General features: G+C 59.2%; 1 protein-coding gene across 1 annotated transcript; it reads right to left on the reverse strand.

Annotated features, from left to right (window-relative positions):
• Positions 1-1440: 1440 nt before the first annotated feature.
• TUBB3 (tubulin beta 3 class III) lies at positions 1441-17937 on the reverse strand. Its single transcript, XM_047711705.1, has 9 exons — positions 13855-17937; positions 13415-13606; positions 13047-13162; positions 12804-12946; positions 10760-10831; positions 10513-10655; positions 4245-4353; positions 3596-3706; positions 1441-2845 (listed from the first exon to the last, which is right to left on the reverse strand). Exons 1-9 carry the CDS (start codon positions 14803-14805, stop codon positions 1770-1772), a joined length of 2913 nt encoding a protein of 970 aa, XP_047567661.1. The 5' UTR covers positions 14806-17937; the 3' UTR covers positions 1441-1769.
• Between the last annotated feature and the right edge of the window lie 1071 nt (positions 17938-19008).

A 19008-nucleotide genomic window follows, 5' to 3' on the forward strand; every position in this document is an offset into this window, starting at 1 on the left:
AAACCAACTCCACAAAGGCAGGGTGGCCCAGGGAGGCCAGGCTCATGTGAGTTGTGGTGGGGGGTCAGTGGTCAGGAGGGAAGTACGCTTCTTGGCCATTTCTGGCCCCATGGATAGGGCTGGACACTTAGCTGTGCCACTTGCCAGCTGACAAACACCCTCCCTTCTCTGAGCCTCCATCTCTCAGCCTGAAAGACATGCACCTCATAGCATCATCATGAGGGTTAAGCGAAGTGCGTGTGTTGAGCTTTCAGAAGAAGGCCCAGGAAGAGAGAGGACCTGGGGCCCAGGAGCAACATCTGTGAGTGTCATGGGCCAGACAGAATTTTGTCAACACTGAGCAGGTGTCTCAACTCTTCTGGGGCCTGGAAGCCTTGAGCGCCTGGGCGGTGGACATCCCTGCCCGCCACCGTGTGGAGGACAGCAGCCCAGTGAGGCCTTGGGGGGCCCTCACTGCCTAGGAAGCAGCAGGCACTTCTGCTGCTTCCTAGGCAGTGAGGACCCAGCTGCTGTGGCCCAGAGCAGCACACAGATCCTCACTCCCCATATGGCCATGTCAGTCACAGACACTGTGGCCTGGCCAGTGCATGTGTGGGGTGGGGGGACACTGTTCTGGGGGTAGCGAGCAAGTGTGGCGAGGCACACAGCAGGCCCCCAGAGCATCGGCCTTTAGAATGTGCTTCTCCACTACTCGGGGACCCCAGAGGCCCAGCCTGTGTCAGGAAGAGAGCCCAAGACTTGCACCCCGTTGGGGGCTTCAGTTTCCTAGCCTGCCTCAGGGCCAGTGGTCTCCTTGGCTTTCCTTCCTCTGCAAAGACGGGCCAGGCACCAGTGTGCCACCGGCACTGAAGCCGCTTTGACGTCCCAGGTGGAGCTAGGCTGGAGGAAACCCCTGGCTTCCAGGGACTGGGTGTGGGAAGGCAAATGGAGCCAGAGCTGGGCTCTGTGGTGGGCCCCTTCCAGGCGCCCGTGCCGTCGCACACAGGATTGCCACCAGGGGGCGCAAGAGGACAGCACAGGGCTCCCTGCCAGGCGAGTGGGAGTGGGGGTGAGGCCTGGGTGCAGTGGCCACAGCTCACTGACCCCCACCAACCCCTTCCCAAGGGCCCAAGACTGAACTCTCCAACATACCACACTTTTCTGCGGAGTGTTCAACGTCCTCCCTTCCCACCTCTGGTTCGGGTGTCTGGCGGCCCGCCAGAGGAAAGCTCTGGAGCGTGGGCCTCCCCGTCGGAGATGAGGGAGCATGGCCCATCTCCAGGACTCTGCCTCCAGAAGCTCCCAGCTGCTGAGCCTTCAGAACCTACAGGCTCTCCGCACAGGCCAGCCCCAGCCAGCGGCCTGGGGAGACAACGGCCCTTCCCTGCCCTGGGCCTCCCTGTCAGCCCCTCCTCCCACCTCAAGACCCAACTTTCTAGAATAAAAAGAAATCTCCAGCACCAGGCAGGGATATCTGACAGCAATAAATTTATTAAGTATCCCCCCGCCCCAAAATAAAAACACAAACCAGTAAAAAAGAAAAGAAAAGAAAACCAAATGAACCATAAAATAGGCCTGGAGCTGACAGTAAAGCAGACACAGAAGTGGACCTGACCTATGATGACAAGAGGGGACTCACGTGGGGTGGGGATGCAGTAAATACTGGGAACCCTAGGGTGCCGCGGCCGGAGCTGGCGGGGGCGAGGCTGGGGTGGTGTTAATGGCGACATGGCTCTGGGGTCAGGCCTCTGGGGCCACAGCCGCAGCCTGGCTCCGGCCCTCTAGCCGCCTCATTTGGGGCCCTGAGCCTCAGACTCCTCCTCGTCGTCTTCGTACATCTCACCCTCCTCCTCGGCCGTGGCGTCCTGGTACTGCTGGTACTCGGACACCAGGTCATTCATGTTGCTCTCGGCCTCGGTGAACTCCATCTCGTCCATGCCCTCGCCCGTGTACCAGTGCAGGAAGGCCTTGCGCCGGAACATGGCGGTGAACTGCTCCGAGATGCGTTTGAACAGCTCCTGGATGGCCGTGCTGTTGCCGATGAAGGTGGAGGACATCTTGAGCCCCCGGGGCGGGATGTCGCACACGGCCACCTTCACGTTGTTGGGGATCCATTCCACGAAGTAGCTGCTGTTCTTGCTCTGGATGGCCAGCATCTGCTCGTCCACCTCCTTCATGGACATGCGGCCACGGAAGACGGTGGCCACGGTCAGGTAGCGGCCGTGGCGGGGGTCGCAGGCGGCCATCATGTTCTTGGCGTCGAACATCTGCTGGGTGAGCTCGGGCACCGTGAGCGCGCGGTACTGCTGGCTGCCGCGGGCAGTGAGCGGGGCGAAGCCGGGCATGAAGAAGTGCAGGCGGGGGAAGGGCACCATGTTCACGGCCAGCTTGCGCAGGTCGGCATTGAGCTGGCCAGGGAAGCGGAGGGAGGTGGTGACGCCGCTCATGGTGGCCGACACCAGGTGGTTGAGGTCGCCGTAGGTGGGTGTGGCCAGCTTGAGGGTGCGGAAGCAGATGTCATACAGGGCCTCGTTGTCGATGCAGTAGGTCTCGTCCGTGTTCTCCACCAGCTGGTGGATGGACAGAGTGGCGTTGTAGGGCTCCACCACCGTGTCCGACACCTTGGGCGAAGGCACCACGCTGAAGGTGTTCATGATGCGGTCCGGGTACTCCTCCCGCACCTTGCTGATGAGCAGCGTGCCCATGCCGGAGCCTGTACCCCCGCCCAGCGAGTGGGTCAGCTGGAAGCCCTGCAGGCAGTCGCAATTCTCACACTCCTTCCGCACCACGTCCAGGACGGAGTCCACCAGCTCGGCGCCCTCCGTGTAGTGCCCCTTGGCCCAGTTGTTGCCGGCTCCGCTCTGACCTGTGGGGGTCGGGGGGTGGCAGGAGGGTGACACAGACTAGTTAGACCTACAGTGGCCAACAGAGTAGCCCATCCCAGAGAGCAACCATGGAATCTCTGTGTCTGCTTCCTGTCTGGAAAGTGGGGGTGCCTGCATCGCCTCACTCCCTCCATGGCCCTCCACGCCCACCATGATGTGTGTTGGGGACCCCACTGCCTGGTGCCCTAAGGTACCAGGGCTCTAGACAAGAATTGAGAAGCTGGAGGGGCACCTCCTGCTTTGCCTCCCTGGGGGGGAGGTTCTGGGTGAGTCGTTCAGTCCTCCCCTCCAGCCTCTGGTTGGCCATGCTGGAAGCATCAGCTAGAGCCCCCAAAACCCCAGAATCCCTTGCAGTGTGGGGTCTAATGTGGATTGGTGCCCATCAATTGGGGTGCCAAGCTTCAGAAGACAGAACTGGGGTGAGGCCCTCCTGATCACAGCAATGCTTCATGCCTGTGAACTTGAGTCCTCTGGACCCCGATGCCCATCTGCCAGCTCTGTGATGGTCCTATAAACTTAGCTCTCTGTCTCACCCATCATTCTGCTTGAAACACCAAATGGTTTCTATTCCCCACGCAGAGCCCTTTCTCTGTGCCACTGCTGCCAAATGCAAAATGGGAAGGTCAGTTCTGTCCTGCTCAGGGGTGACTCTGCCCTGTTGTTTCTGCTGATCTTATTTGCCTGTGATGCCTTATTGGTCTGCATCAGAGTGTGAGACAAGGGAAACTTACCGAAGATGAAGTTGTCAGGCCTGAAAAGGTGTCCAAAGGCACCAGACCGGACGCTGTCCATGGTTCCGGGCTCAAGGTCCACCAGAATGGCCCGAGGCACATACTTATGAGCTGAGGAGAAAGGGGTGGGTTATGTGGGTCACAGAGGGTCAGGGGCTCCTCCTAACCTCTAAATCCTGCCCTGGCCTGCCAGAGTCAGGCTGTCACCATAGGTGCTCAGACTCCGGGGTCAGAGAGGCTGGAACCATGTGTGAAGTTGGGATTTCGGTCAACACCCAGCCATCCAGGACTGCGAACTACACTGACAGGGGCAGGTTAATATTTCTCCAGTTCACTATGGACATCATCTTACTCCAGCAGCCAAGTGGCCCCTGCTGGACCCTCCCATGGACTTCTGAGGAGCCTCCAGGACCCTGCCCAGCCCTGTCCGTCCCCTAGAATATGCAAGTGTCAAGGAAGGATCCCAGATATTTGAATCTCACTATGGTGGCAGATTCTAGGGCTCCCCATGTTTGTTTTGTGAGTCTCGGGTCATACCTGCCGAACCACTGATAGGAGGGCAGAGATGCTGAGACCCGCAGTCCCAGCGCCCTCCCCCCACCCTCCCAGACCAAGCGCAGGGACCGGGGCGGGGGCGGGGGCGGCTTACAAGAGGCCTCGTTGTAGTAGACGCTGATGCGCTCCAGCTGGAGGTCCGAGTCCCCCACATAGTTGCCGCTGGGGTCTATCCCGTGCTCGTCACTGATGACCTCCCAGAACTGCAGGGGGGAGAGGAAGGGTCTGCAGGTGCTTATGAACCCCACCAGGCCCTTTCCCTGCCAGGGCCTCAGCCATGTCTGTTAAATTAGGGGCCTGGACTCAAAGCTTGCACTAGCCCCTTTGAGTGACTTCAGACCTAGGCCCCCCAGACTCAGCTCTGTACTCGCTACCCAGAAGCCCTGCTCAGTCCATTCCTCCATGAGGCGTTAGTAGTCAACAACCTCTAGCGGTGGTTTTCTTTATTCTCTCTTCCCAGACAAAGGAACCACGGCACAGAGAAGGCAAAGAGCGGCCTATAGTAAGTGACAGAGACAGAGTCTGGGATACACGTGCCCCTTAGTGTCAGGGCATCTCAGAGACAGGGTCAGGCACATCATCAGCCTCAGCCAATGGGAACCACAGGGGCCCTGAATGGGGAATGACTTGCCTGGTTCTCCCAGCCTGTCTGTGAAGAGCTGGCCCAGCCCAAGCTCCTAGGGTTCACTCTGGCCACTGCCTGCTGCCACTCACCCTCTCCCCCTTGAGCTGGAACCCATAGTGCTTCTCAAAATCTGCTCCCAGGGCACAAAAGCACAGAGCAGGGCCCACATTCAGGAGCTGTGCCACCTTTTCCCAGCCGTGTGACCCTTTGCAGGTCCTTTAGACTCTCTGTGCCTCAGGGTCCTCATCTGTTCATAGGCCTGATGGGGAAAATGGTCTTTGTGGGAACAAAGCCAGTAAATCGTGCAAAGCATGTGAATGGGCTCATATATCTCAGCACACAAAGCCACATCCCCTGGGTGAAGGGAAGGCTGCACAAAGCTTGGCCCTCACCCCAAGGACATTTCCAAGCCATGTGGAACACAGTGGGCCCATGCAGAGAGGGTCATTAGTCATACACGGTGTGACTTCCCAGGGCCCCTCCCCTTTGCTCCTCAGGGTTGGAGTGACTTTCAGAAGATGAATGGTATGAAGGCCTGGAGAAGTAACAGACCCTTACATGGGAGTCATGTGCCCATAAAAGACAGCTCAGTGAGAAATGCAGTTAGAACCCAGTCTGCACATGTTTATCTCTATATAGATGTCTAACAGGCCCAGAGGTATCTGCTCCAGGGAACTGGGCCTGGGAATGTGGGTCTGGGTTAGGGAAAATTCTTCTGACTATATATCCTTTGGCTCTTTTGGAATTGTCCCATGTTAGTTTCTAAACAACAAAAGATTAGTTAGAAAATATATATATATTTTTTAAAGATTTTATGTATTTATTTGGCAGACAAAGATCACAAGTAGGCATAGAGAGAGGGGGAAGCAGGCTCCCTGCCGAGCAAAGAGCCCGATGTGGGGCTCGATCCCAGAACTCTGGGATCATGACCTGAGCCGAAGGCAGAGGCTTTAACCCACTGAGCCACCCAGGTGCCCCGGAAAATATTTTTAAAAACTCTGATAATTAGGGACGCCTGGGTGATTCAGTCACTTAAGTGTCTGCCTTCGGCTCCGGTCCTGATCCCAGGGTCCTGGGATTGAGCCCCTCGTTGGGCTCCCTGCTCATTGGGGAGTCTGCTTCTCCCTCTGTCTCTGAACTTTCCGTCTGCTAGTGCTCTCGTTCGCTCTCTCTCTTTCAAATGAATAAATAAGAAATATTTTTTTAAATAAATAAATTATTAAATTCTGATAATCACAGACAGTGTTACCATTATTATAAAACATGCAGGAAAGTCTTGGTGTTCATCCAGAGAGGCTGTTACCAGAGGTTGTCCCTCAGTGAGGGGAGGGCTGGATTTACTCCCCATTTTGTCATTGTTAACTGATCTTTTTACATTGTGTGTGTTAATTTTGTAATTAAAGGGGCTCCTGGGTGGCTCAGTGGGTTAAGGCCTCTGCCTTCAGCTCAGGTCATGATCCCAGGGTTCTGGGATGAAGCCCCACATCAGGCTCTCTGCTCAGCAGGGGCCTGTCCCCCCCACCCCACCCCCCGGCCTGCCTCTCTGCCTACTTGTGATCTCTGTCTGTCAAATAAATAAATAAAATCTTTTAAAAATTTTTTTTTTAAATTTTGTAATTAGGAAAAAATACCCCCCACACACAAAAATGTCACTCAGGCCTTTGGGGCCTGATCCGAGCTGCTGACCACTGTGTGGATCTCCTTGGCCCCCCTCAGCCCGAAGCCTGCATGAAGGCAGGAGCCAGAGCCTTGGTCCCCAGAGCTCTGAGACACCCCAGACTTCTGGTTTCAGGGACACCACAGCCCCTGCAGAGGACCGGGAGGGAGACAGCTGGGCATCGTCCCGCCCATACATCTGCAGAGAGTTATCGGAAATGCATCTCTGGAAATCATGGTTTTCCAGGAGGTGATGGGCCAGAACCCAGCACCGTCAGGGTGGACCACTGGCTCCCTCTCCTGGGACCTCAGTTTTCCCATCTGTAAAGTGGACATAATAATAGCACCTACATTAAGGGGTCAGCACAAGGCCTGATGCATTCAGCAAATGGTGGCTTCATTGAGTTAGAAGGTTAGATGCTATTTAAATCTGTAACGCCATATGCACAGATAGCAAATAAAAATGAAAGTTTTAAAAAGCCAATATACTGGGGTGCCTGGGTGGCTCGGTGTGTTAAATTTCTGCCCTCAGCTCAGGTCATGATCCCGGGGTGCTTGGATCGAGCCCCGCATCGGGCTCTCTGCTCGGCGGGGAGCCTGCTTCCTCCCCATCTCCCTCTGCCTGCCTCTCTGCCTATTTGGTGATCTCTGTCTGTCAAATAAATAAATAAAATCTTTAAAAAAAAATAAAATAAAAATAAAAAGCCAATATACTAAAAAAAAAAATCAATATATTTTGGGACACTGTGGTGCAGTAAAATATCATCACTGATAGGAACACATCTCCGAGACACACCCTTAAGGGAAAGGCACATTGCATAATGATAAAGTAAAAAACAGGCTCTCAAAAAGATGCTGTTTTTCTACAAAGATATACATAGGTGCACATGCACAGAAAACAGGCTGGAAGAATGGAAAACAAAATTGTCCCCCCAGGAGAGCAGGACCTAGGGGCATGAGGTGGCTAAATGGGCACTTTGGCTTTATCTGCAATGTTTCAACTTTTTAGAAGAATATATTGTTTTTGAGGTTAAAACTAACAAAAATGTGATTTAAAATAAGTATCGTATTAGAAAAATATTATGTGATATTTAATCAATAACAAAATACAGTTTTGTAAATTAAGTAAGAAATAATCATGACCATCACTACGGTTGAGAAAACTGCCGCATGGCACGGGGACCTGGGCTGCTAGGTGAAACGCCCGTCGCGCCGCGCCCTTGGCGCTGTCCGTGGTGCTGATCCTTTGCCGCGTCCTCGCTCTGGGACCCGGGAGGCGTCGGCCAGGGCAAGCGGGGGGCAGCGGCTCCGCGGAGGGAGGGCTTGCAGATTCACCGGCAGGCGTCAGACCCTTCCAGGATCTCGAAGCCTCTCCCGGGCCGGAGCACCGCGAGCGCTAACACTGACCCATTTAGGAGGCCGGTTCAAGGAAACCAGGAAATCCCTCCCCCTATTGGCGGTCAGAGCCAGGGCCCGCCCTTCCGAGGCTCCGCCCAGCGGCCGAGAAAAGGGGGCCCAGACAAAGGCTCCTGGATGGCCCTGCACCCCAGAGAAGGATGAGGTCCCGAGATTCATCCGCCTGTGGTGTGGCGGCGGTGTGGGTGTTGGGGGGGAGTCCCCGCCCATCCTAATGGATCCGCGCAGACCTAGAGTCCAGCCCTGCCCTATCCCTCCTGGGCGGTGCCTCAGCTTCCCGGAGCAACCCATGGGGGAAGGGCGGTCCCCTACGTCACCGGATCTCAGTGAGGTGATGGGTCTGAACACCAGGCACCGTGCTCAATACTCAGAGGTCCATTGTCATGAGCGTAATGCCGGCAAGCTACCGCTCAGGAGAGGTGACCTCTCTCCTGGCCCCAGTCGCCCTGACCTCTCTCCATCCCCCACAGCCAGGCCCCTCCCTAGAGCAGGGGCTGGGCTGGGCCAGGCTCGCAGCGGCCCCAGCCCACCCATCAGCTGCAGCTGGTGCTGAGAAGGAAAAGTTTGCCCGCTCCGCTCACCAGGGAGCCCACAGCCACGATGGGATCAGAAAACAGAAATGGTCAATGAACAACCTGTCCACAGGGCAGATGGCAGCATCTGCTGGGCCCGCAAGTTACCTACATGAGGCCTGGCACAGGGGCTTGGAGAACTTTTTCAGTTTGGTCTCTGGAGACTTCAAAGGACAAGGAGGCCAGAAGGAAACAGCTCAGCTGCTGTCACTGGTCACCAAAAAAGGCAGTGGTGAAAAGAAAGAAACAATTCCTCTCCCCACAAAATCCAACTCTCTCTGGTTTGAATTGTTAGAAAGGACCAGATACTAATTTTTAAAACAACATAAAGTAAGAAAATCAACCCAAAAAGAATAAAAAATAATGAGCAAACCCAGGAGGCCACACCTCTAAGAAGTAGGAAAAAATCTCAGCCAAGGACACTTGTCCAGCACTCAGGCTACTGACTGCCCTCCTCCCTCCCCTCCTGCCACCCCCTGTGCCCTCCCCCCACCCCAGTTACAGCTCCAGGTGTGGACTTGCCTTTGGTTGGTGTGCATCTGTCCTAGCCATACAGAGGAAGGGTGTATAACCAGATCACCACTCCCCCAGGCTCAGGCGGAACTCAGGGATGCCCGCCTTCCCCCCAGTGACCCCTGGCCCTCCAAGGAGCAGATGTTCAGGGCAGGCCTGGCCCCTGTGGCCACATTAATGAGCCCTCCGCCCCTCCCACCTGGCTAGGGCAGCTGTCAGTGACTGCCCCAGGAGTCCTGATTTGATTTGAGACCACCATCCCCCAGGCTTCCCCCTCTCCCAGCCCCCTTCCTGGAGGCAGGCACAGCTGTTTCTTCCGGGGATTAGGGAGTCTCCTCGGTGCTCCCCCCTCCACCCCATCCAAGTGGCCTCCACCCTACACAAGAAGTTGCAATTTACATGTCAGCCACGAGGCTGCCCCATCCCGGTTGTAATTAGCTTTTTGTTCTTTCCCGGTTTCCATAGCAACAGCCTCCAGAGGAGCCCCTTCCGAGGCCCCTTCCCCTTCAAGTCCTGGCTCCTCCCACTGCCTCCTTTGGGAAACCCGCCCTGCACCACTCCCACCCTGCGTCCCTGGCCTTGGTCCTGACAAAGACACCCCCATTCCCCTGTTTTGTTCTGCGGGGTGCCCCGTGGGCAGCAGGCCCCACCCACCTAGCCTGAGCCCAGGGCTGGATGTCTGACGGTGGCGTGGCTCTCTCTCCCACTGGCTGTGTGACCTTGGGCAAGGGACAGTCTGCCTGAATTTGGGGACGTGACACCTGTCTCCTAGGTTCCAGTGAGGATTGTACCACCTCCTTTTCCCACATCTGCGAGGTGGACTAACAATGGAGGGGAGGAGCCCGGTGGTGATGCCGCTGTCCATCCCAGGAGCGGGGCTTTGTTCCTACGTCCCACCCCCAGACTCCACAGTCCCTGGGCGGGTGCTGTCCAAACCCGGCGGAGGTTTTTGCCCAGGCTTGGCTGAGCTGAGGGAGAGTCCACTTCTGGACCAAGGTCACCCCGAGTCTGGCCCCAACCCCTCCTCCAACAAAGGAATAGGGTGGGGTCAGGAAGCTGAGGAGGGGGACAGCGAGGGTGGGGGCACGGGGGACGGCTTTGGCCGCTTGGAGGACATCCTGTTCCTGGGGAGAGCAGGAGCACGGCAGACAGAATCATTTTTCGTCTTTGAAGGGGACGTCCCACCAAAACATGCCCACCCCACCCATCTCGCTCAAGGCTGAATTGCGACCCCAAAGAAAGGGGCCACGCCCAGGCCGTCCCCGCAGCGGCAGCCGCTGTGGATGGAGCTCAGCCGCAGACGTGCGCTGCGCTCCCGCAGGCCTGAGATAACCCGGGCAGGGCCAGAAAGAAGACTGTGTGGACGTGGCAGGGCAGGGATCCCGGTGCCCCGGCCGCCGGGCTCGACTCGTCCCTTTGTTCCTGGCTTCGCCGTCGCAAGCGCGGCTTGGGGTGCGGCTCCTCCCTGCTTCCCTCCCTCGGGGGCCCCGGCTCTGGGTGGGGAGGCGGGCTGCGCGCCGGGGTCCGGGCCGGGAGTCTGGGGCTGGGGCCGGGGGTGGGGGGGCGGCGCGCGTCCTCACCTTGGCCCCGATCTGGTTGCCGCACTGGCCGGCCTGGATGTGCACGATCTCCCTCATGCTCGGTGCGTGTGGCGGGCGGCTGCGGGACACGCGCGGACGGGCCGGGGCTGGCTGCGGAGGGTCGGCCGCCCCCGCCGCCCGCTCTTATAGGCTGGGCCCCGCCCGCAGCGCCAGCCTGGCGTCACCGCGCGCGGCCAATCGGGGGACGCCGCCGCAGAATGCCGCACGGGCCCTGCAGCATCAGCACCGCGCATCCCGGTTCGGCTCGGCCGCGCGCTGCGGCGCTCCGCCCGCCGTCTCCGCCCGCCGCCGGCGGGGCCTGGGGGCCAGCGGGGGGCGGGGGTGGGAGTCCGGGGGCCCCCCCGCACACTGAAGGGAGGGGCTGGCGGGCTCCAGGGAGGACAATAGAAGCCCCTCTTGGCTCTCGGACCCCGCCCAGGCTGCCCTCTCGGGTCCTACCGCTGCGGCAGCCACAACCCACGGCTTTGCAAAGACGGTCTTTCTTCCCCACACCCGTCCAGGGACCAACCCCAGGTTCCCACCCCAAAGAGCGAGAAGGACGCCTCCCGGCTCCCTGTCTTGTGGTATGAAGGGACAAACAAGGTACTTTGAGCTCTGCTGGACCCCTTAGGGGTGGGGGAGGCAGGAAAAGGCTGCAGCAGGCACTGAACCCTCCAGAAGAAAGCATGGGGCAGGGCTCAGAAACGCCGTGTCAGAAGGACGGTGGGTTACAATGGCGGCTCTGAGCTTCGAGGCCCTTCTCTGCAGTGGGGAATGCCACCTGCCCCTCCCCTCTCAGGGATCTGCCATGAGATTGCAAATGGACCTGGTCCGTGGGGCTGCTTTGTGCCCCTGCTAGGCACAGTGCCTGGTATGGAGCTGCTGCTCAGTGAGTACTGCTGTCAGGAATTATCCAAAGGACACCAGCCAGGCAAGGGACTGACAGGGTGGGGAATGGTGGGTAGTGATTTCTGTCTGATTCATGCCCTGGTGTCACCTGGACTCCTGGGCTCTTGGTCCAAGGGAGGCCAACACAACAGGGTGATAGAGGCTAAGTAGTAAGACAGTGTGCATAAGGCGAGATGGGGGATTCCTGGACGGGGGGCGGGGAGAGGAGGGCCCACTGGTCAGAAGAGAAAGGAGGGTATGAACTAGACTCACAGTACAGACATTACCTTACACATGCACCACACCACTGGCTTAATATTCTACCGGGGTCAGACGCTGTGGTGAAACCACCTTATAATAAGGTCCTTCTGATATTTCAGTATCAGAACCTTCCAGGAAGGGTCCGGTCACAGCGCATGGAGGTCCCACAAGCAGTCAGCTGGACAGGCCTGTGGTGTGCCTGTGTCTAGGCTGCGCTCAGGAGTGCATTGACAGGGTGTGGCTGTGCATAAGCCCCTTTCCCCCCCACCCTGAGCTCTCCAGTTCGACTAGTCTAGAAATGGGTCTTTTGTTCTCAAGAGACACCCCTCCCCCACAACGTGTCCATGATGCAGCTTTCTGTGGTTGGCTTCCGGCTGCCTGGGGCCCCTCCCTGTCCCCCGCTCAAGGGTCTTTGGTAAGCATTTGGCTCTTCCCCGAAATTGGCTGCGCCTCCCCATCCAAGCAAAGGAAGAACCTTTGCAGCACCCTGTTGGCCAAGCCCCATTACCCACATGCCCCGTCTGCGTGATGGCGTCGAGCCAGGCCACCTCTCTCTCCATCCCCAGAGGACTCTGGTGCCAGGTTCAAGGCTGACTCACTATCTTGTGTCCCAGCAAAGGCTGGCCCTGCCGGGAACCAGCGCCTGGCCTCAAGGCCAGCAGTTTGGGCTGAAGCTACCAGCAGGGGTGGGGCCTGGCTAGGGCAGAGTGGGGGTGGCTGCCAGTGGCTGCCGAAGGCTTGAGGCATTACCAGCCCTGCCTTCAAATTGGCTGATACCATCACCCTTGCCACGGCGGAACCTGCATCAGGAAGGGGGTCAGCTGTAGGCTCAGCACCTGTGGAGGAAACCAGGTGGGCTCCCCAGTGAGAATCCCAGGTTCGCAACAGGGAGGACCCGAGGGCTGCCAATACCAGTACTCACCCCAGATGGCCATTCCCTTTGGGACTTGGACTCGGACAGTCCCTGGACAGCCTCACCCCACTCTGGGAGGCCTTGCTTCAAATACTTCCCCAGGGGCTATCCAGGGGGAGAGTAGACCCCAACCCCCAGCACACTCTAAACTGTGGGCAGACATGGAGGAGGGGCGGCCAGGACTGGGTGTGAGAGGGGTGAGCTCAGGTTGAGATCACACATGGGTTACGGTGGTCGTGCTCCTGCTGCAACTGAGGGCAGCCTGGACGGTCCCGGTGCTGAGTCGGGTCCCCATGGAGGTGACTGGGCCAGGGCAGCTGCTGTTTCTCACTGTAGTTGCTCTGAGCTGGGGTTTCCACCATGAAGAGAAAGCTGAGACCCAGGCCCAGGGTGAGTGTGATTGGGGCCCCCACACTCTCCCCTTGGTTAGGCCTCAAGCACCCTGGGTCCTTGGGGGCTGTGGCCTCTTCACCTGGGCAGGCCTGCCATGGTGTCTGGCTGGTTTCTGGGATTCACTTCTCCCTGACCATCACCCTCAACCCCACCCCGCCTCTCCCCATTCCTCCTCAATCCCGCTTCAAGCACTTTCTGGAAAGAGGCAAGGCAGGGGGCCATGAGTCTGCACCAAGCACAGCATTTATTACCAGACTGCTTCCCTGAGACCCTACACACTGGTCTCTGACTCAGGCCGACAGCCTCTGCCCTGGCCAGAGCAGGTGTTGGCTGGCCCCGTCCACTGGGGACAGGCAGCAGACACGGATGGGCCCCCAGCTCTCTGGTCACCACTGAGCCTTAAATCAGCACCCCCTCCACTGTAGACACGGTCCCTCGACCTCAAACAGGAGCTCCCTGGTTCCTGGAGCAGTCCTGTGTGGCCAGTTCTTGCTGGTCGGGAAGCGCCTCTTGTGGAGGCTCTCCTGGGGACGAGTGCTCGTCCAGCACCCACCACGGACGCTTCACGTCCCAGCAGGCAGGGGCAGCAGAGGTGAGTGTGCAGAGCTTGCCCGGTCCCTGGGTGGAGGTGGAGTACTCCTAGAGTCAGCAGAGACGCGTCCAGAAGCCAGAGATCCACCTCCAGTGCCTGCGGCCCCACCATGTCTCCAGCCTCCTCCACTGTCCACAGCCACTCCTGGAGCCTGGCGTGCCTTCCTTTCTCAGGCCCCAGAGCGTCCGTGCGGCCACACCCCTGGAGATCATCTCTTCTGCCCCTTCAGGCTCACACAGGCCAAGGGACCTAGCCACTGCCCTCTGCCCAGCAGCGCGGCCAGCCCACAGCCTCACCAGGAGCACAGCACCATCTCCTGCAGTGTCTTTCGGAGCTCCTGACTGCGGAAGGCATAGATGAGGGGATCGACGATGGAGTTGCAGATGATGAGGGTGAGGAAGAGGTTGAAATTCTTGAAGACGCAGCCACAGATGGGGTGTTGAGGGCAGAGGACCATGAGCGAGAGGTGCAGGAAGAAGGGGCCCCAGCAGAGGAAGAAGATGCCCAGCAGGACAGTGAGCGTGGCGGTGCCCTTGAGGCTGAAGCCCTGGCGGGCAGGGCGCTGCCTCTTGTGCAGCCGAGCGATGCGGCGGGCGTGCTGGCAGGCCCGGGCTAGCATGTGCACATACAGCCCCACCATGAGCACCAGCATGGCCACGAAGAAGCTGACGAGGCAAAGCAGCACAGCCATGTGGTTGTCGTAGGCGATGAAGAGCGCGCCAGAGAGGACGCTGGCCAGCCAGATGGCGGAGATGGCGCGCCAGGCGCGGGCCAGCGTGACGATGCTGTGGTAGCGTAGTGCGTAGAAGACGGAGATGTAGTGGTCCACAGCGATGGCGCCCAGGAAGCAGAGGCTGGACACCATGGCGCCGCACACGAGCACGTCAATGGCGTCGTCCAGCTGCTGCACCACGGTGGCCCGGGCGGCCAGGGCGCCCGCCTCCAGCAGCAGCAGCATGGCCATCTCCAGCACGTTGCTCACGCTCACCAGCAGGTCGGACACGGCCAGGCAGCAGATGAAGTAATACATGGGCGAGTGTAGGTTGCGGTTCCTGGCGATGGTGGCCACCACCAGCACGTTCTCCAGCACACTCACCAGCCCCAGGCTGAGGAAGAGCCCGTCGGGAACGGACACCTCCAGGCACTGGGGCCCCGTCTGGTTGGTAGGCGGCCTGAGCGGAGGGGTGGCTGGGGGTATGGAGTTAAGGGAGCCTAGCAGCCTCCTCTGGGGGCCCTGCACAGACATAGTCCCACTGGGGAGCAGAAAGGGGTCCTCACTCACAGGCGTCCCGCTCAGCTCATCGCCGCACCAGCAGGGCTCGTGTCCTCCCAGACCGCCCTCACACTCACCCTCTCCCTGTCTGTACCCACGTCCACTTGGCCATGACCCCGCTGAAGAGACCCCAGCTTCCCACCAGAGTGGTCGCTTCCCAGCCAGGACCCCAAGCCCTCAGAGACCCAGCTTCTAGTGCCTCTGGACTCCAGACCCTCAGCCCCCCTCCCTACCTCCTCTGTGGAGGTACCGTTCCTCAGGTCCAGACATACGTTTCTGGGCGGCTTGCTGTCTTACGGCTGGCCAGGCCTCCTGCTCCTCCAGGCCTGGGGTGGGCTGAGGTCCCAGAAAGAATGAACCCTTTCTGCACATCTTTCAAGTCCCTGGAGCCCCTCCCCCTGAGGGTGGCCACATGACGGGCGTGCACCCTGGATGCAGTCGGAGAGCACCCACGCTCAGCATTCTCCCTGCAGCACCAGGGGCAGCCAGGGTGACACCAAAGACTGGGGCTCTGGGGGACGTCTCCCCTCTCACCTGTGCTCCGCCCACTGGTACTCCCAGCCCTGTGCCACTCCCAGGGGCCTCCTCTACATCTGCTCCAGGTCCCCTGCAAACTCCACCGCCTCCTGGAGCCATCTCTGATCTCTGGCCACCCACCCAATGCCAGTGTGCCTTGGGAACAGTCATCGGCTGTCGACCACCCCCGCCCCGCCTGAAGCCCTAACTCCCTACCCCATGTGAGATGCTTACTCAGGGCAGCCCCTACCCCCTAGGACTCCCACCCAGTCCCTGGAGCCCTGAGGGAGGCTCTTGCTCTTCCTCCTCCCACGGGGGAGGGGCAGGGACAGAGCTGCCAGCCCCAGTGACCAACAGCCCCCACTTCCTCTGCAGAGCAACCACTTCAAAGGCAGCCACGGGGTGCACAGCCCAGAGGGCCTGTGGGCACCTGCTCTGGCCTCGCTCCAGGGCGCTCCTAGCACTTTCTCACTGCAGACTGGAGTTCCTCCTCTGAAGAGCGGAAGTGGGAGGGGGAACCAGACCGTTTGTGGAAGGGGGAGACCACTTGAGGCAACAAGGAAGGAGGTCAGGGCTTGGCTGAGTGGTGATGGCAGGGCTGGGAGGGCGTTCTCCCTGTGACATTCCTGTTCAAGCACACTACCCCCCCACCCCCAGGGCCAGGCAGCCCACTCACGAACATTAATCATCGCTTACATCTGCATCACCCCACAGACAAAAAGCTGTCCCTCCCCTTGTGCTTCTCGCTGAAGAACATCACACATCGAAGTACATGAACTGTAAATATGCAGGTTCGTGGGTGCCCCAACCTAACCACGGCCAGGAAAGCAACACCCAGACCCACCCAGAAAATGTTAATTGCCCCCAAACAGCTTGGGGGTCCGCCTGCCCTGGGAGCCCCTCCGTGACATCCTCGTGGCTGTGTGGAGTGGTCTTCGGTGCACAGACCCCACTGGGCGTCTTCTGTCTGTTCTGGTCCCATCTTTGGTGGACACAGGCCCCCCGCTTGCACAGGGCAGCATGTAGGAATGTGGACCTGCTGGCCTGTTGCTGGCAGAGCACGAGGACCCCAGCCCGTCTCCCCACGGAGAACAGAAGACAGCCCCACACCCCACAGGCAGCAGGCACAGAATGGGCCCCACACACCAAGCTCCTTGCCCTCTGTGGACTTCACCCCTCCCATTCTCTCCTCCTGATGGAGAACCCCAAAGGGAGCAGAGGTTCCCAGGACCACGGGTGGGGGGGGTGCCAGTCAGGGGTGGTGGTCCCAGCAGCAGTGAGGGGCTGTGTAGGCACCACTGCCATGAAGTCCAGCTGGGTCCCTGCCACATGGGTCCCAGGATTCATACCACAGCTGTCCATCACCAAGGCCCACCTTCCTGACCACCTTCCACCTCTGGGGGCAGTCTGCCAGGGCCCCCCCGATTCTGTGTCCGCACACTGCCAGGACACGGTATCTTCAGCTCCATAAATGAGGCCTTTGAGATGGTCATGCTTCCCCCACCCCTAGCCCCTGCTGGAGACTTCAAAGAGCCTGAGAACTGGACAGCCTCTGGCCAGCAACCAGTCTTCCTGCTGAGGCCTCGAGACTCCCCATCTGGTTCTGATGTGCCCGATGGGGACTTCACGGGAGGGAGACTCTCAACTTTGTGATTAGTTACGGTTATGAGGAAAATGTCTGCATGAAATCCCAGATAATCTTAAGGCCAATGATAACTTGATCTCTCGTGCCCCTGGGAGGTAAGGACTGGCCACAATTGTCCAAGCAGAGACCCAGGAGCGCCAAGGACAATGCCTGGCACACACCAGGCCCGCACAATGCAAGCTCTCAATGCGTAAACGAGCTTCATGGGGCAGCTGGAGGCCGGTGAGAGAGCAGTGTCTAGCCATGGCCACACCAGCGGGTGGAGGTTAGTGCCTGACTGGAGAGCCCAGGCCCTGCTTCCTTCACGGAGCTCCCTGAGGGCCAGCCAGCAGACAGAGTCCCAGGAGCAACCACACAGCTCCTCCCGGCTCTTGGCAGGATGCGATCTCAACAAGGCCTGGCCCAGAGCTGGGTCACAGGGACTGCTCTGAGCTCGGGGAGGGCAACACCCTGTGTGCTCACCCTGTGGTGTCTGCGCTAAAGACCCTGGGGTAGGGTCTGACTTCACGGGAGAGAGCATAACCCATCAGCACTGTCCACGGGCAGCAGGCCTGGGAGGAGCCCATTCACCCCTGCCTGGACCCTTGAGGGGCCGGGCAAGCCTTTAGAGCAGATGCTCCCAGGCGAGAGCGCTGGCTGTCTGGCCATCTCCACGGAAACGGGCTGCAAGGAATGACCCAACCCTGAGCGGTCTGGCTGAGCACTGATGACGTGATCACCGCTCGGGGCGGCGAGTCGCGAAGCAAGCAGTGTCACCACGGCCTGGCCCAGCGCTCTCTGCTGTCCTCTCTCTAGGACACTGGCTCTGCCCTGAAGGTTACCAACGCCCAGTTGTAAAAGGGCTGCTGCGACTCCGGACATACGTCCCCATGCGGGCGTACTTAAGGAGAGGCTGGGTGTCAAGCTCACCTTGCTTGCCTGCCTCCATCAGAGGACAGACCCCTTCCTGGAGGAGCCCAGCAGACCCTTGTCCTCCTGGCTGAAGCTTACCGCAGGGCACCCTCGTGAGACAAATGTGGATCTAGGACAGCCTGGGATTATGTCGGTTCTCCTCGATCCCACTCACCAAATCCAGGTACAGAGACAAGGACTAAAGTCTGGGTAGTAACTGACAGACACCAGCATGGGTGCAGGGCACCGTCCTTGTCACAGGTGTTCACGGCAGAGACTTTCATTGCTGACCCCCAATTGTAGGGAGTCTCCAGCTGGGAACTTCTGACAGGACAAGCTCACAAAACACAAACCACCCCTCCGCCACCGCTACCAGTTCACTGCACAACCATGTCTACAGCACTGTGGGGGACTTCCCGGCAGGCTCAGCCCACACAGATCCTGGCCCAGAACGAGTGAGCAGCACACCCGATGGGGTGGAGGTCAGGGCCAGGAGGGTGCCCGGTAGACTGGCAGCTCACGACCTCGGTGTCCTTGACCCTTCCACAACCCATCTGGCTCCTGAGCTCCAAGCAGCTCTGTGTGGTGCTGAGTGGCAGGCGGGCCAGGACTTGCCCCAGGTGATGACCCCTCCCCCACGCTCTGTTCCCCCCCTCCCCCCCCCCAATAGAGGCCCCCTAATCCCTGCCATGTACAATCTCCAGAGCCACCAGGACATCCTTCCCAAGGTCCACCTCTCAGCCTCCCTCCAGCCCAGGGCTGCCCTGAAGTACCCCAATAAAGCCACTGTGACTCTGCCTCAGTGGTGCCCAGCCCTAGGGCTCCGGTGTCAGCCTCTCCAGCCTCTGGCCAGCCTGTCCAGGCTCCCGAGCGAAGCAAACATCTTGGTGTTCTCAGCTGGGATGTCGCAATGGAAACCTGTGGGACCTTCTCCACGCTGTGGCTGGCCCAGACTGTGAGGGCAGGGCGGCCACGGAGAGAGCTCATATGGGGCTGGGGCTTGGCTGCATGTGACCCTGGGTCATGTTCTCTGCTGGGACACCTTGGGGACTGGGTGAACCCAAGACCCATCTGCCTCACACTGGGCCCAGAGTCCAGCCCCAGGAAAGAAGAGCCCGTGCTGT

Source organism: Lutra lutra, chromosome 17 (genome assembly GCF_902655055.1).
Source record: "Lutra lutra chromosome 17, mLutLut1.2, whole genome shotgun sequence".
NCBI classification, from domain to species: domain Eukaryota; kingdom Metazoa; phylum Chordata; class Mammalia; order Carnivora; family Mustelidae; genus Lutra; species Lutra lutra.